This window comes from Tursiops truncatus, chromosome 11, assembly GCF_011762595.2.
Source record: "Tursiops truncatus isolate mTurTru1 chromosome 11, mTurTru1.mat.Y, whole genome shotgun sequence".
Lineage (NCBI taxonomy): Eukaryota > Metazoa > Chordata > Mammalia > Artiodactyla > Delphinidae > Tursiops > Tursiops truncatus.
This window is the reverse complement of record NC_047044.1, coordinates 22,568,152-22,586,084: the sequence shown is the minus strand read 5'-3', so window position 1 is coordinate 22,586,084 and position 17,933 is coordinate 22,568,152. Positions and strand designations below refer to the sequence as shown.

The 17,933-nt window shown below is 38.0% G+C and overlaps 1 protein-coding gene across 8 annotated transcripts in view; it reads left to right on the top strand.

The window, feature by feature from the left end:
- Positions 1 to 17,933, top strand: part of APAF1 (apoptotic peptidase activating factor 1) — a 106,229-nt gene that overhangs the window by 17,936 nt on the left and 70,360 nt on the right. For 4 of the 8 annotated variants that reach the window (XR_012324237.1, XR_012324236.1, XR_012324235.1 and 1 more), the window contains exons 5-12: positions 3,345 to 3,528; positions 5,487 to 5,614; positions 5,724 to 5,855; positions 7,841 to 8,079; positions 8,834 to 9,001; positions 10,239 to 10,370; positions 14,104 to 14,217; positions 14,905 to 15,089. Coding sequence is in view for 3 of the 8 variants with exons in the window: in XM_073788312.1 (XP_073644413.1) it covers positions 3,345 to 3,528; positions 5,487 to 5,614; positions 5,724 to 5,855; positions 7,841 to 8,079; positions 8,834 to 9,001; positions 10,239 to 10,370; positions 14,104 to 14,217; positions 14,905 to 15,089 (1,282 nt within the window). In the remaining 5 variants the exon portion in view is untranslated. The remainder of the gene's footprint in view (positions 1 to 3,344; positions 3,529 to 5,486; positions 5,615 to 5,723; positions 5,856 to 7,840; positions 8,080 to 8,833; positions 9,002 to 10,238; positions 10,371 to 14,103; positions 14,218 to 14,904; positions 15,090 to 17,933) is intronic. The other 4 variants (XR_012324238.1, XM_073788313.1, XM_019918393.3 and 1 more) reach the window with 2 other exon arrangements.

The following is a 17,933-nucleotide window of genomic DNA, read 5'->3' as shown; positions in this document are numbered from 1 at the left end:
TTGCCTTATGTGAAACTGGGCAGTTTCTTGAGGATACCACCTTCTCCATAGCCTCCTTCAGTGGTGTAGCAACTTTTTTCCCTTTCTGTTCCACATATTTCAGCACCAGGAAATGGGTGGATGCTGTCCTTGCTCTCTGTTACCTTGTCCAGGCCATTAATACTTCCTTCTCCAGCTAAATTCTTTGTCCTTTGAGGTTCATTTTTCTAATCTTTCCCTGTTATGTTATTGCCCTCTCATTCATTGATGATTGGAGTTCTTAGTTATAAATTTAAGGCCTTCTCCTGTTGGCACTCTTAGTAATTTTGATATCTATGTGGATGCGTCATCCAAAAACTTGGCCTCTCAGTTTCTTGACTTCTTTATCTGCAGTGACCATTTTCTTCACTCCCCTTCAGCCATATAATTCACTGATCACAGGCTGGATCCCGGCCCATGGCATTACCAGAAACGATACCAGTTTTGAAATCTTGATGTTAAACATTCTATACTACTCTTTGCCTACCTCCATCTATTCTATTTTTTGAGTTCACTACAGTTTTCTGACCTGTCAGGGCTTATCCCTTAATTCCCTAATATCCTCACTGTTTATCCCATCAGCCCCCTCTTAGGTTTGGGCCTAGATTTTTATTCCCCATTATTTAATTGCTCCTCAGCGTATATTCTTCACTCTTTAGGTCTCTCCTTATCTTGGGTGAAAGATGATTCCTTCTCTATTGCTAGGAGATGGAATAGGTATTCTTCTTGATCCCCATTGCTTCATCCAGACATTACTTCCTTTCTCCTTGCTGAAGAAATCACCCAACTGAGTTCCAATTTAAATTCATGATCATAAACCTTGGCAATTTTACTAGGTTCATTTAGTGGATGTGTAACCATCGCATTGGGGTTTGTAGGGTGTAATCAGAAAACAACTTTAGGGCTTCCTTGGTGGCGCAGTGGTTGAGAGTCCGCCTGCCGATGTAGGGGACATGGGTTCGTGCCCCAGTCCGGGAAGATCCCACATGCCGCGGAGCGGCTGGGCCCGTGAGCCATGGCCGCTGAGCCTGTGCATCCGGAGCCTGTGCTCCGCAACGGGAGAGGCCACAACAGTGAGAAGCCCGTGTACCGCAAAAAAAAAAAAAAAAAGAAAACAACTTTACTCTTTTCCTTCGTTGCCTGTTCTAAACTCTTCTCTGGGCCTGATTCTTTCCCTGGCCTTGTACAGGTTCAGAGTATCCAGGTCATTTCACTAATTAAAGTGTCAGGTCCTGGGAATTCCCTGGGGGTCCAGTGGTTAAGACTTGGGCTTTCACTGCTGTGGACCCGAATTCGATCCCTGGTCAGGGAGCTAAGGTACCGCAAGCTGCGTGGTGTGGCCAAAGGAAAAAAAAAAAAGTCAAGTTCTATTTAATACGTTAAATTTCACTTATATATAATGTTCTCCTCTTCTCAGTTTGGCCTGCCTTAGGCTTTGGAAGCCTGCAGTGGAAGAAGAGATTAAGATGGACATTGCAGGTTGTTTCCAGTTTTTTCCTGTTGTAGACAGTGCTGTGGTGAATATCCTGTGGAGGCAGAATAGTTTAGAAGTAGATCATTGACACTGGATGTTTGAATCCCAGCTCTGGGATTCAACCTTTCTGTACCTCAGTTTCCTCATCTGTAATATGGGGATGATAATGGTATCTGCTTGATAGTCTACTCTGAGGATTAAATGTAGATTAATATGTAGAACTCTTAGGAAAGTGTTCAATAAATGTCTGTCATAAGAAGATCTTTGTGCATATATACAAATATTTCTTTTAGATGATTACAATTTTAAAATAGTGATTTCTTTTTGTACTTAATTATTTGTGAATGTCAGTAAATAAGTTGCCCTTTGGTGTAATAAAACTCATTTATCTTTGTATCTATTTTTTGCTTTTTCTTATACATTTATGATCATATAATATAAATCTTTATGGTTAATGCCACTGGTCTGGTCTAATGCTGCTGTTCCCCATATTTTATTTATTTATTTTTAAATTTTTATTCATTAATTTTTTTGGCTGCATTGGGTCTTCGTTGCTGCGCGCGGGCTCTTTGGTTGTGGCAAGCGGGGGCTACTCTTCATTGGGGTGCGCAGGCTTTTTGTTGCAGTAGCTTCTCGTGGCAGAGCATGGGCTCTAGGTGCGTGGGCTTCAGTAGTTGTGGCACACGGGCTTCAGTAGTTGTGGCGTGCAGGCTCAGTAGTTGTGGTGCATGGGCTTAGTTGCTCTGTGGCATATGGGATCTTCCTGGACCAGGGCTCGAACCCCTGTCCTCTACATTGGCAGGTGGATTCTTGACCACTGCACCACCAGGGAAGTCCCTCCCCATATTTTATACATAGGGACCCCTCTTACTTTTTTTATATCTATATAGAGCTGATTACGTATAGTCTATGAAAGCTTAAGATTTTTGGTTCTGATAATATGTATGTAAAAATGTGTATTTTAAGATATGCTATATGCTGTGGCTTGATTAACAAAAATGATGATGAAAGTTGACAGTAACAGTAATAATAATGTCTGTTGTTATATAATGCTTACTAGTTCAAAGCTTAATATTTGTAAGGTACTCTCAGATCCATATCACTAATAATCCTGTCTGTTATAACCCTTTACATTTAGCATAGCAAAACCACATATTTTATATTATTAATTTCTCACAGTAACTCTGAAATAGGTGGGGGTAAACAGTCTTATTCTGGTATAATAAATGAGACAGGTTATTTGCTAAAGATATAATAGCTAGTAAGCAGTAGAGCCAGACTTGAACCTAACTTCTTACTTTTAAGTCAGTGTGTGGGAACCATAATGAGTGACTTATGTGTTCCTGGACATGAGTGGTTCTCAGAGGTGATTTAGCCCCTCAGGGGACATGTGACAGAGTTTAGAGACATTTTTGGTTGTCGTAACTGGGGAGGGAAAATGCTACTAGCATCTAGTGGATAGAGGCCAGGGAGGCTGTTAAATATCCTATAATGCACAGGACAGTCCCTCACAACAAAGAATTATCTGGCCCCAAATGTGCAGAGTGCTTACGTTGAGAAACTGTTGTACAGTGATCATTGATGACATAAGATAAAGATTGTGAAATTTTGTTTGGTGAGATTTCACTGATAAGCAGCAGATTAACTCCATACTTCAGTTTCTTCACATCTGCAACTTTTCTTAGATTTGGGCTATAAAGCTCAATAATAACCCTACAAGCAACATATATACTCTGAATCAAGAGAAGTTTGAAGATGTGATGAGATTGAAGATTGGAACAAATCTTTCCTCCTCTTTCAAAGGAGGGCAGCTGTTCAAAGGCCTTAAATTTATTATTCTTTTCCTCACCAGTTTGTTTCCCAGGGGGTGTGCATTGGGTTTCAGTTGGGAAACAAGACAAATCTGGGCTTCTGATGAAACTGCAGAATCTTTGCACACGGTTGGATCAGGATGAGAATTTCTCCCAGAGGCTTCCACTTAATATTGAAGAAGCTAAAGACCGTCTCCGCATTCTGATGCTGCGCAAACATCCAAGGTACAGATGGTTATACTTATTTGGTGTATGAAGTCACAGTGAGACTTAACTACTGACATCTTGAGAACATCATAGCCTTTTCTTGCTGTTGAGTAGAGGGTCTAAGAAAGAACCATTGCCTTCCTGCTCTTCCTCTCTCTTGTATTAAAAAAAAGTGTCTGCCACTGACCTTTGCATCGTACCTGCCAATTCTCTCTTGTGTGCCATTGTAGGCTCTCAAGAAATATTCCTTAAGTAGGTGAGTTGGTGAATGGTCTTTGTTAAAAGATGCAGACTTTTTACCTTGAATACATTATTTCTAATAGATTAACACAGAACAAGAGACAGAATAAATGCATGCAGGCAACTTGCAAAAGACTGAGTCAGGAAGGATTATTTATTTAAAGGGACCCTTCTACTGTGTTCTCTTACTTTTTGGGTATACACGTAACTCTTCTACTTCCAAGTACTTTAAGAGTTTGTTTTGTTTATTTCAATAATTAATTAATTTATTAAATAAATGCCATTATAATTATGTGCCAGGCACTGTTGTCAGCTATATCACAGTTTTCATTAGCCAAAGGGAGGCAGCAACTGAGTTGCTATCTTTGTTAAGAGTTAAGGGATTTAGTCAACAATTTGATTTCTGCCACCTAGCAGCTATTTTATTTGTTCATTTAACCAACATTGAGTGTCGTGCCAGGTTCTGGGTCAAGTGCTACAAGTACAAAGATTAATAAAGCATTCCTTGCGAGTATAACAGTAAATTGGGTGAGAATTAGGTAATGGCTCTGAAGTTTTTTTTATTGCCCCCATGCACCTGATGATGCTGTATACTTTCATGTGTAGTAGTGGCTGAATATGGTAGTGCTTCCCCAAATTGGTAAGGGGATTCATATCAGAATATTGGGTGAGAGGAATAATTTTGGGAAAAAGCCTCCTAGTGATTATGATGGATACTCATTACGGAGGGCAAGCTCCCTTCTCTCTGGCTTCTTTCTCTTCCAGATCCCTCTGTTATCTCCCCCTCCCCTTGATAGTCACTAGTATCCATTTTCCTGCAGAAATGGGATTGAGACCACTAACCACTTCCTCTTTTCTTGATCAGTAACTTCTCCTTAGTTCTACTTTCTTTGCAAAAATAAAAATGATTCCTGTGTAGGAAAATATTGTAACCACTCTCAGATGTATCAGATCATGGCATATAAAGTCATTTTGTTTCTCTCTCAGCATCATTTTGGTTTATGTTTTTGTAATTTTCCAGCCTGTGTATATTCCTAGAGTCTTTTTTTGTAGTGTACAGAAGTAGTATGCCATTCAGATAATAACGCTAGTGTATAATTATACTGTCAGGTTTTAGTTGTATTATTTTCTCCATTTGTTCTGACGAGTTTAAAAAAGTTTTTTGGAGGGGCTGATTAGGAATTAGCACACAGATTCTTTGTCATTATGCGTAAACAAATTGATTTCTTGGATGGAAAAAAAGCCCACTAGTGTACCAAGTGAAAAGTAATATTTGCTGGTGCATTCAGTTAGGTTGGGACATATGAAATTGCTAGTTTTGTATGTAAAATGGTCAAATATTGTCATTGTTCTGTGATGCTTTCTAATGCTAACCTAAGCCCAGTTCTTGCTTGGTTTGGGTGCTTAAAGACTGAATTGGAAAAATCTCATTACTTGGATAGTTCTTTTTAGGCACTAGGAGGCTTATTTCTAATACTTATAATAAAGTATACACAGTTCTCTTTTTATAAGTCCTTTAACTTTAATATGCAGTAATTTGGGGTAGAAGGAAGGGAAGGTCTCTAATTTTCTTTTCCTTATTGGTATATTGTGAAAGGGATACCAAAGAAAAGAGAAAGAACCATGAAATGGACATCTATTTTTTTTTTAATTTTGTAAATTTTAAGAAAACACTGGTGGCATTCTCTTTTTTTTAAAGGAAGTTTAAAATAAATGTCATTAGTGACTCAATACAGTTTTTACTTATTAAGGTCTCTGTTGATTTTGGATGATGTTTGGGATCCTTGGGTGTTAAAAGCTTTTGACAATCAGTGTCAGATTCTTCTTACAACCAGAGACAAGAGCGTTACAGATTCAGTAATGGGTAAGGATTATTATTATTATTATTATTATTAATTTGCTTTTTATAATAATTCAGTTACATTTAAATATGTGGCATACCAAATTGCTTACTATGTCTTGTGATTTCACAGGTCCTAAATATGTAGTCCCTGTGGAGAGTGGTTTAGGAAAAGAAAAAGGACTTGAAATTTTATCCCTTTTTGTTAATATGAAGAAAGCAGATTTGCCAGAACAAGCTCACAGTATTATAAAAGAATGTAAAGGTATAGTTATTTATTTTGTGTATGAGGGGGTTATAGAGATATTAATTTACCCTTTTGTAAGTTAAGCTAATGAACATAACAGTTTAACACATGAACATCCAAAAGCTTTACTAGAATATTTAGTATTTTAGGTTCTTCTCTGATACCCTACATGGATAGTGATATTTTGGTATTCATTCTTTAGTTAAAATAATATTTAACAAACACCCACAATATGTTATGAAAGGGGTAAGATGAAGACATGACCTCTGTTGTCAAAGAATAAAAAATGTAGTGAGAGTCACAGTTTAAAATTTTTTTGGTTGGGATTTTATTTTTTTATTTTTTATTTTTTGGCTGTGCTGCGTGGCTTTTGGGATCTTAGTTCCCTGACCAGGGATTGAATTTGGGCCACCACGATGAAAGCATGGAGTCCTAACCACTGGACTGCCAGGGAATTCCCTGGTTGGGATTTTATAAAAATAATGTTCTAATTTGATAAGTAAAAACTGGTGCTGTCTTCTTAATTTGCATTTTTAAATAGTGAAGTTAAACTTTTTTATTGAATATTGCATTTTAAGAAATTATCCTGGACTTCCCTGGTGGCGCAGTAGTTAAGAATCCACCTGCCAATGCAGGGAACACGGGTTTGAACCCTGGTGTGGGAAGATTCCACATGCTGTGGAGCAACTAAGCCCGTGCGCCACAACTACTGAGCCTGCGCTCTATAGCCTGCGAGCCACAATTACTGAGCCTGTGTGCCACAACTATTGAAGCCCGTGCCCCTAGATCCTGTGCTCCACAACAAGAGAAGCCACCGCAATGAGAAGCCTGTGCACCACAACGAAGAGTAGCGCCTGCTCGAAGCAACTAGAGAAAAGCCTGTGTGCAGCAATGAAGACCCAGTGCAGCCAAAAATAAATAAATAAATTTATTTAAAAAAAAATTATCCTTGACTCACTTTTGTGATATAAGTATTTTTCATTGATTTTTTGACACTCTAACTATGGAAACTATTAACCTTTTGTCATATTTTTTCCAACTGTTTTTCTTCTAGTTGTGTCTGCCTTTTAATTTCATTTGTAGTATTTTTTTGACACACAGAAATTTAAAATTTTATATAGTCAAATCTATCAGCTCTTAAGATTATTTTTTCCATCATTGTTAATGCTTGGAAATAGTTTCTTGTTTTTCTTTCTTCCATCAAACTTGTTTTTGAGTTAATTGACTTTTAAAAAGTATCTCAACCTTAGGAAAAAATACTTGATTTGTATTCATTATGAAGGTGATGCATGTGCATTTTGAAACACTTAAAAAGAAAAAATAGAAATTATCCATAATCTGATAATTATTAGCATCATGAGAGTATTTCTCCTAGTCTTTCAGGACATATAAAACCTTGAAAAAAATATTGAGATTATAATGGTATATATAATTTTCAATCTTACCCTTTTTAATAGCAAATCTTGAGCATTTTCCCATGTTATTAAATATCTTTTTTTTTTTTTTTTTTGCGGTACGCGGGCCTCTCACTGTTGTGGCCTCTCCCATTGCGGAGCACAGGCTCCGGACGTGCAGGCTCAGCAGCCATGGCTCACGGGCCTAGCTGCTCCGCGGCATGAGGGATCTTCCCGGACAAGGGCACGAACCTGTGTCCCCTGCATCGGCAGGCGGACTCTCAACCACTGCGCCACCAGGGAAGCCCTATTAAATATCTTTTGAAAATTTACCAGTGGCATAATATTGTGATATACTTTATTCAGTCATTTCCCTGTTATTGTTTAAGATTTTTCACTATTTTAAATACTGTAATGAATATCCTTAAGTGAAATATTTCTTATTTCTAATGACTTCTTTAGAATAAGTACCTGAAGTGAATGCAAGAGTTATAAATATTTTAAAGCTTTGGATAGCATGTGGCAGAAATTCTTTCTTGAGGATAAATTGATTCTTAGTGGTAATTTGGAAATGATACCGTAATAACACTGACTTTTTTTATTTTTTAGGTTCACCTCTTGTAGTGTCTTTAATTGGTGCACTTCTACGAGATTTTCCCAACCGCTGGGAGTACTACCTCAGACAACTTCAGAATAAGCAATTTAAGAAGATAAGGAAATCTTCATCTTATGATTATGAGGCTTTGGATGAAGCCATGTCTATAAGTGTTGAAATGCTCAGAGAAGACATCAAAGATTATTACACAGATCTTTCCATCCTTCAGAAAGATGTTAAGGTGCCTACGAAGGTAATAGAAGGACCAACAATCTTTATCATTGGGTATTGTGGCATATAACCTTTGGTTTACTCCTGAGGATATTGTTACAGAGGATATTGGGAGGATAAAACCTGTGTACCTGAGGGTGGTGGACTGGAGGGTGTAGAAATCCCACTGTTCTTAGTTTCCATCATGGGCTTTGGTGTTGAACTCAGATGAGTTACCTAGTTCTCAGTGGTTCTAGTGAACCTGGAGAAGCATATGACTTCTTTAGAACTCTTTTTCTTTTCTATCTTGATGAGTATTTGAGCTTCTTATGAAATGGAGATATTATTCAGGGCTTTAATACATGATGTTTTTAATACAATTAAAAAAATTATTTGTTTTATTTATTTTTGGCTGTGTTGGGTCTTCGTTGCTTTGCGTGGGCTTTGTCTAGTTGCGGTGAGTGGGGGCTACGCTTTGTTGCGGTGTGCGGGCTTCTCATTGTGGTGGCTTCTCTTGTTTTGGAGCACGGGCTCTAGGTGCGCAGGCTCAGTAGTTGTGGCTCGTGGGCTCTAGAGCGCAGGCTCAGTAGTTGTGGCGCATGGGCTTAGTTGCTCTGGGGCATGTGGGTTCTTCCCGGACCAGGGCTCGAACCTGTGTCCCCTGCATTGGCAGGCGGATTCTTAACCACTGTGCCACCAGGGAAGCCCTAACACATGATTTTTTGTCTGTTAACCTCCTGTGTGCAATCCTGGTCATTGTACATTGTGGCACATTAAATGTTTAAAATGATTCCTAGGTGTTGTGTATCCTCTGGGATATGGAAACTGAAGAAGTTGAAGACATACTGCAGGAGTTTGTTAATAAGTCTCTCTTGTTCTGTGATCGAAATGGAAAATCATTTCTTTATTATTTACATGATCTTCAAGTAGATTTCCTTACACAGAAGAATCACAGCCAGCTTCAGGTACTTGCATCTCTGTACGTTCTTTTTTTTTTCTTAACTTTTAATTTTGAAATGATTTTAGACTTATAGAAAAGTTGCAAAATAATACAGTTTCTATGCATATACTTTCATCTAGCTTCCCCCAATGTTAACATCTTACATAACTATAATACAGTTATGAGAGCCAGAAAATTAACATTGATAAAATGTTAACTAATACACAGACTTTATTTGAATTTTGCCAGCTTTCCCACTAATGTCCTTTTTTGTGGTTCAGATCCAATTCTGTATTCTATATTGCATAATATCATCATATTTCCTTAGTTTCCTCAAATCTAGGAAAATTCCTTGATTTTCTTTCTTTCATGATCACTTTTGAAGAGTACTCACTAGTTATTTTGCACAGTGTCCCTTAGTTTGGTTTTTTTTTTTAATTAATTTATTTTTGGCTGTTTTGGGTCTTCATTGCTGCGCAGGGGCTTTCTCTAGTTGTGGAGAGGGGGGCTACTCTTTGTTGTGGTCCATGGGCTTCCCATTGCAGTGGCTTCTCTTGTTGTGGAGCACAGGCTCTAGGCACGTGAGTTTCAGTAATTGTGGCCCGTGGGCTCTAGAGCTCAGGGTCAGTAGTTGTGGCGCATGGGCTTTGTTGCTCTGCAGCATGTGGGACCTTCCCAGACCAGGGCTTGAACCCATGTCCCCTGCATTGTCAGGCAGATTCTTTTATTTTTTATTATTATTATTTTTTGCGGTACGCGGGCCTCTCACTGTTGTGGCCTCTCCCGTTGTGGAGCACAGGCTCCGGACGCGCAGGCTCAGCAGGCATGGCTCACAGGCCCAGCTGCTCCGCGGCATGTGGGATCTTCCCGGACCGGGGCATGAACCCATGTCCCCTGCATCGGCAGGCAGACTCCCAACCACTGCGCCACCAGGGAAGCCCCTCTTAGTTTGGGTTTGTCTGATGTTTTCTCTTGACTAGAGTAAGGTTATATATTTTTGGCAATAACACCACAGAAGTGCTGTTGTGTCCTTCTCAGTGCATCATATCAGGGTGTTGACACATCTAATCAGTGATATTAACATTGATTACTTGGTTAAAGTTTCTCAACTGTAAAGTTACTGTTTTTTTCTTTTGTAGTTAATAAGTATCTTGTGGGGAGATTCTCTGTACATTCTTAAATAGCTTTGGAAGCTGGAGTTTCTGTGATGCTTAGGTTATGAAATTGTTTCTGTCCTCTGAAATGTTTCATTTGGGTTTCAGGATCTACACAAGAAACTAATCACTCAGTTCCAGAGACATTTCCGGCTACATTGTCTTTCACCGGATCAGGAGGACTGCATGTATTGGTACAATTTTCTGGCCTATCACATGGCTAGTGCTAAAATGCACAAAGTAAGATTACTCATTTAAAAAACTATTTTCTTTTATCTCACTTTTATTTTGTCCCATGTTTAGAATTTTCTTTTATTAGTAAAAATAGGGTTATAACCTGTGTAAGTAATTTTGTTACTGTTTTTACCTGCAGGTACCTTAGTAACTGCAGTAAATGAACCACCTAAAAATTCAGTCTCTTCATACCAGTAGCTATCCTTTGTGGACAATATGGATTTGTTTTTAAGTTCTGAGAGGAAATGGAGAGTGGGAAAGTATATTCATTCATTCAGCAAATATTTATGGAGTGCCTGTTGTGTACTGATGGTGTTCTTCATTATGAAGGATATACCACAGGCACAAAGTCCCTGCTCTCATTGAGCTTACATTCTGGGGGGAGATTGACACGGGACAAATAAATTTATCATATGTTAGCGGGGTAGTAAGTGCTCAGAAGAAGAAAAAAGTGTGCAAGGAGAAAGGAAGTGATGATTTGGCATTGAGTCATCATGATTTGCTGATGGATTTGATGTACATTGTAAGAAAAAGAGAAGAGTCAAAGATGACTCCAAGCTTGTGCAGTTAAAGATTGGAGTTGCCATGAACTGAGTTTGGGATAGCTGTGGGTCAAACAAGTATTTTACCAGGAGTGAAGGGAAGGTTAGGAACTCATTTGGAATATATTAAGTCTGGTGTAGACATTAAGACATCTGACTGGATATATTTAGCATATAGTTGGATATATGAATCTGGATTTCTGGGGAAAACTATGGACTAAAGATAAAATTTGGGAATCATCAGCACATAGATATTTGAAGTTATGACTACCAATTAACTACTCACAATGTTAACATTTTAGAAAACCGTATATACTTTGAGAAAAGGGAACCCTCTTGCACCGCTGGTGGGAATGTAAATTGATACAGCCACTGTGGAGAACAGTATGGAGGTTCCTTAAAAAACTAAAAATAGAACTACCATATGACCCAGCAATCCCACTACTGGGCATATACCCTGAGAAAACCATAATTCAAAAAGAGTCATGTACCACAATGTTCATTGCAGTTCTATTTACAATAGCCAGGACATGGAAGCAACCTAAGTATCCATCAACAGATGAATGGATAAAGAAGATGTGGCACATATATACAATGGAATATTACTCAGCCATAAAAAGAAACAAAATTGAGTTATTTTTAGTGAGGTGGACAGACCTAGAGTCTGTCATACAGAGTGAAGTAAGTCAGAAAGAGAAAAACAAATACCATATACTAACACATATATATGGAATCTAAAAAAAAAAAATGGTCATGAAGAACCTAGGGGCAAGATGGGAATAAAGATGCAGACCTACTAGAGAATGGACTTGAGGACATGGGGAGGGGGAAGGGTAAGCTGGGACAAAGTGAGAGAGTGGCATGGGCATATATATACTACCAAATGCAAAATAGATAGCTAGTGGGAAGCAGCCGCATAGCACAGGGAAATCAGCTCTGTGCTTTGTGACCACTTGGGTGGGATAGGGAGGGTGGGAGGGAGAGAGACGCAAGTGGGAAGAGATATGGGGATATATGCATATGTATAGCTGATTGACTTTGTTGTAAAGCAGAAATACACCATTGTAAAGCAATTATACTCCAATAAAGATGTTAAAAAAAAACCATATATACTTTGAATAATTTTTCAGTCTTATGTACTTTAATCTCTTGGTTACATACAGTTTACGTTTAATAATCTACATTGGAATGACAGTATTCCAATAAATATCTGTGCTGTGATTTACTTAGCTGAACTTTAATTGTTGAACACTTAGGTTGTTTTCATTTTTTTTTTTTTTTACTCTTATGATGCTGTAATGAAATTCTTGTTTGTCTTCACACCTGTATTATTTCCTTTGGAAATTTCTTGAAGTGGAATTATTGGGTCAATGCATCTTTTAAAAACTTTTGATATGTATGGTAGTGTGACAGGATTCAGTTCCTTTCATTTTTTTTAACCTTTTTTTTCCTGATTTTTAAAGATAATAGTTTACTTTCATTGGAAAAATTGAGGAAAAAACTAAGTGAAGAAAATGAAGATCACAACCATTGCTAATGCTTTTTTTTTTTTTTTTTTTTTTGGTACGCGGGCCTCTCACTGTTGTGGCCTCTCCTGTCGTGGAGCACAGGCTCCGGACGTGCAGGCTCAGCGGCCATGGCTCACAGGCCCAGCCGCTCCGCGGCATGTGGGATCTTCTCAGACCAGGGCACAAACCCGTGTCCCCTGCATCGGCAGGCGGACTCTCAACCACTGCGCCACCAGGGAAGCCCGCTAATGCTTTTATGTGTAGTTTTCCAGATCATTTTGCTGCTCAGATACACACACCTGTTCTTTAAAACCAGAATGGGATCATGATAGAAATGTAGTCTTATATCTTATTTTTCCTACTTAATTGTAGTTCAGGGTTATCTTTCTATGTCAGTTTATATATAATAGATTGACATAATTTTTAAAGCTGCATACTATTTAATTGTATAGGTACATTATGATTGGTCAGTTGGTTGGTGGATGGTCAGATTGCTTAAGCACACTTGTCTGACTTATTTTTTTTAGGGCACATAAGTGTAATTCTGGGTCAATGATGTGTACAGTTTGAATTTTAATACAGATTGCTAAACTGTCCTCTAGAAGGGTGCTCTGATTTACATCACTACCAGCAGTGTATGAGGGTGTTCATTTCCTCTGATTCTAGCTAACATTTTTATCATTCCTTTTAGTCTTTAGAAATCTGATGTTAAAAGATAGTAAATCTTCGTTGTTTCTCTTTGATTACTGGTGAGATTTTTGGCTATTTGTGCTTTTTGTTTTGTGAATTGGCTCTCATCCATTGATTGCCTTTGCCTGTTTTTCTATTGGAGTGTTTATCTGTTTCTTACTCTTTTATTAGAATTTTTATAAAAATATTAACCCTTCATCTATCATACATTTGTAAATAAATTTTTTTCCTGGTTTATTTTTTGTCTTAAATTTTATTTATATTGTTTTTTACTATATTGAACACTTGAGTTTTTATGTAGTTAAATGCACCACTATTTTTCTTTTCGGTATTTTGCTTTGGGGTCATGTTTATAAAAATTTCCTTAACCCCAGGGTTACAAAAAGAGTAAATATCTGTATCTTCTAGTATTTTTTTTTTAATTAAATTAAATTTATTTATTTTATTTTTGGCTGCTTTTTTTTGGATCTTCCTTGCTGTATGAGGGCTTTCTCTAGTTGCAGCGAGCGGGGGCTACTCTTCGTTGTGGTGTGTGGACTTCGCATTGCGGTGGCTTCTCTTGTTGGGAGCACAGGCTCTAGGCGCGTGGGCTTCAGTAGTTGTGGCTCGCGGGCTTTAGAGCGCAGGTTCAGTAGTTGTGGCGCATGGGCTTAGTTGTTCTGCAGCATGTGGGATATTCCTGAACCAGGGCTCGAACCTGTGTCCCCTGCATTGGCAGGTGAATTCTTAACCATTGCGCCACCAGGGCAGCCCTCTTCTAGTATTTTTTGAAGTTTCTATTTTATATTTAAGTCTGAAAAATCCATCTGAAATTTATTTTGAATTAAGGTGTGAGGTCCATTTTTTGTTTCTTTGGAACTATTAATGATATGTTCCTTTTTGTCCTTAAATTCTAGGCATCTGCTAAGTTTCTCTCATTAGTGTTAGGATAATGATGGTAGATTTAAAATTCTTTGATCTCTTTAACAGTGCTTCTGATCTTTTTTTTTTTTTTTTAAGGAACTGTGTGCTTTAATGTTTTCCCTGGATTGGATTAAAGCAAAAACGGAGCTCGTAGGCCCTGCTCATCTGATTCATGAATTTGTGGAATACAGGCATATGTTGGATGAAAAGGTATATATTATTATGAAAAATAAGTCCTTAAAGGACATCTCATTTTGACATTTAATTCTAGGTTTAATAGTGAGGATGAACAAAATAGCAGAGGTGAAGAGTGATAATTTCCTTACTTAATCTTTGATTATTCTAATTATTTTGCTTCCTCTCCTGCTGTGGATAGGATTGAGGTTTGAAAGCTGGGGAAGTAAAGTGTTCAGTGTTTTTTTTTTTTTTTTTTTTTTGTTTTTTTTTTTTTTTTTTTTTGGTTACGCGAGCGTCTCACTGTTGTGGCCTCTCCCATTGCGGAGCACGGGCTCCGGACGCGCAGGCTCAGTGGCCATGGCTCACGGGCCCAGCCGCTCCGCGGCATGTGGGATCTTCCCGGACCGGGGCACGAACCCGTGTCCCCTGCATCGGCAGGCGGACTCTCAACCACTGCATCACCAGGGAAGCCCTTCAGTGTTTTTTTTAGGAAAGGGAATGTGTTAAGAAGGTAGCACTTAGATAATGAGATTTTTTTTTTTTACCCTATGTTTAAAAGTCCGAAGAGGATCACTATGTATTTGTTACCTAATGGTTGGCTATTTAATTTTAGCTCGTATAGAGAATATTTAAGCCTTTAAAGTGACAAAATCACAGAAACAAAAAAATGTCAGATTTGGGCTCTGGTTACATTTCTAAGAGATTTCATTTTGTTCATAGGATGGTACAGTCTGTGAGAATTTCCAGGAGTTTTTATCTTTAAATGGACATCTTCTTGGACGACAGCCATTTCCTAATATTGTACAACTGGGCCTCTGTGAACTGGAAACTTCAGAAGTTTATCAGCAAGCTAAGCTGAAGGCCAAGCAGGAGGTCGATAACGGAATGCTTTACTTGGAATGGATGTAAGTAGGTTAGGAGAGAAACCAAAGGGAACAGCACTAACTGTGTCATTATTTTTCAGGTAGTGAATAAGTTCACTCCAGGAAGACTTAACTACTTTGGATAGGGCTCAAACTTTTAATAAGCATTCTTACTTATTGAAAAGTTCTAGAGAAGTAACCATAGGAGAAATACATATTTTCAGAGTCCATAAAAATAGATGCTTGCCTATAAGATGACTTTTGACAAGTCATCCTAAATATTAATATAAATGCTTCACTTACTGTAATACAGTATAGTAGCAAAGAGCATTGTTTTTGAAGCTACAAACCTAGGTTTGAGACTCAGTTCTAAAACCTAAGAGTTTTGTGATTTTGAACAAGTTACAGGTTACTCTTCTCTCTCATACGTGAAATAGAGATAACAATCCTTTGAGGTAAGTGCTGTTTTTGTGAAGATTTAAATCAGATATTGGATATAAAGTGATGAGAACTTTGCCTTGCATATAGCCCATATTAAACTTCCACTGAATCCTGATTCTTCTAGCTCCTAAGAGGCCATTCAGTTGTGTTCTTATCTTATCAATTTGTAAAAGAAAGGGTAAGACTGCTATCTTTTTAATGCCTATTATATACTGTATGCTCACATACATTGTTCATTTTATCTTCAAAACAACCTTATAACGTAAATATTATTTGCCCTACTTTACAATTGAGAAAATTGAGGCACAGAGAGGTTGAGACTTGACTGAGCTCATGTGGCTTGCTGAATGTGATTTAAACTGTGGGTCTGGCTTTATTTTCATGCTCCTTTTGATAAGTATGAATGGTCGTCTTTTCACATGTATAATTTATATCTAAATTGACCTCCTGGTTGATATCGTCTGTGATCTATATAGCCCTGGACCTTCTTTCCAAATAATTCAGGTTGCCATAGGTGGTTTCCCTAATTCAGTTTAGTTCAATAAATATTTGAGTTTCTCTACTGTGCTAAAGCACTGTTACTAGGTGCTAAGGCTCTCCCCAAGGAGCTTACAATCTACTAGTGAAGAAAGAAGTTTAAACAGATAATTATAATGTGATAAATGCAACAGAAGTAATGTATAAAATAGAGGTAAAACTGAGAAGTGGGTAATTTAGCTTGGATGGATGAGGGATTCTGGTAAGGTTCCGTAAAGGAGAGAGTTAAAAAAAATTTTTTTTAATTAAAAATTAAATTAAAAAAAATTAAATTTTATTTTATTTTACTTTTTGGCCGCACCATGCAACCTGTGGGATCTTAGTTCCCTGACCAAGCATTGAACCTGGGCCCACGGCAGTGAAAGTGCCAAGTCCTAAACACTGGACCACCAGGGAATTCCTCAAAAAATTAAATTATAATTTTTCATTGATTTTATTTTTGTTTTAAAGCAATCCATGTTCCTGATTTTTTTTTTTTTAAATCAGTGTTAGAGGGATGTAAAATGAAAAGTCAGAGACTCTTCATGTTCCCCTACCTTCTCACTTCCCAGAGTTCACCATTCTTTAACATTTTTTTGGGAAGAGGTTTCACTCTCCCTGGAAGCAGCCACCTAATTAATTGAGATCTGTCTGTATTCTAGAATACTTGTTTGCTCAATATCATAGCATTGTGTCATTTTACGGTGGTTTTCTGTTTACTTGTTTTTTTCCATAATTTCTATCCATTCTATAGTATAGAACATTTGGAGGTTAAAATAACAGACTCTGGCTCTAGACCGCTTGGGCTTGAATCCCAGCTCTGCTATTTTTTAATTGTGTATCATTAGGAGAAAGTTATTCAACTTATCTTGCCTAGTGGTACTATGCATAGCATTGTTGTGAGGATTAAATGAGTGTGTGTGTATACACAAACATACACACCTACATAGGTTGCTTAGAACAGTACCTAGATCATAGAAAGTGCTCAATGAATGTTAGTTGTTGTTTTTAAGAATAAATAGCATTTAGGGAATTCCCTGGTGGTCCGGTGGTTAGGATTCTGTGCTTTCACTGCCGAGGGCCTGGGTTCTATCCCTGTTTGGGGAACTAAGATCCTGCAAGGCACGTGGTGTGGCCAAAAAAAAAAAAAAAAAAGATTAAAAAAGAAAAGGATAGGGCTTCCTTGGTGCAGTGGTTAAGGATCTGCCTGCCAATGCAGGGGACACGGGTCTAGTCCTGGTCTGGGAAGATTCCACATGCTGCGGAGCGACTAAGCCTGTGCGCCACAGCACCGAGCCTGTGCTCTAGAGTCCGTGAGCCACAACTGCTGAAACCCGCGTGCCCCAACTACTGAAGCCCGTGCATCTAGAGCCTGTGTGCCACAACAAGAGAAGCCACCGCGATGAGAAGCCTGCGCACCACAACGAAGAGTAGCCCCTGCTCGCCGCAACTAGAGAAAGCCCGCACGCAGCAACGAAGACCCAATGCAGCCAAAAATAAAATAAAAATAGATAAAAATAAATAAATTTATTTAAAAAAAAGAAAAGGATAAATAGCATTTAGCATTTTGCCTGGTCCATGTAGTTGATATTCAAGAGAAATTTGTAGAAGATCGACTGAATTCATGTTTTAGTTAGTGACTAAAATAGAATTGTGATACTTGGTCTGATAATCAGATGGGCATTGGTTTAGTTCTTGTTCTCTTTTGAACTTTGAGTTTGTCATTTTTACTTTTTCTTGCTGTTTTTTTTTTTCCGCTTCATCAACTGCATTTCAACCTGTGATGTTCTCTAATAGGATGGTTAGTCATTAATAGCTGTATCTTTTTAACTGGGTTTGACCAGGTCATATTCAAAGAATGCTTTATTTTTCAGTACTAGAAAGCTTTTTTTTTCTTCTGTAGAAAGTTTAGGTTGATATAAACGTAAT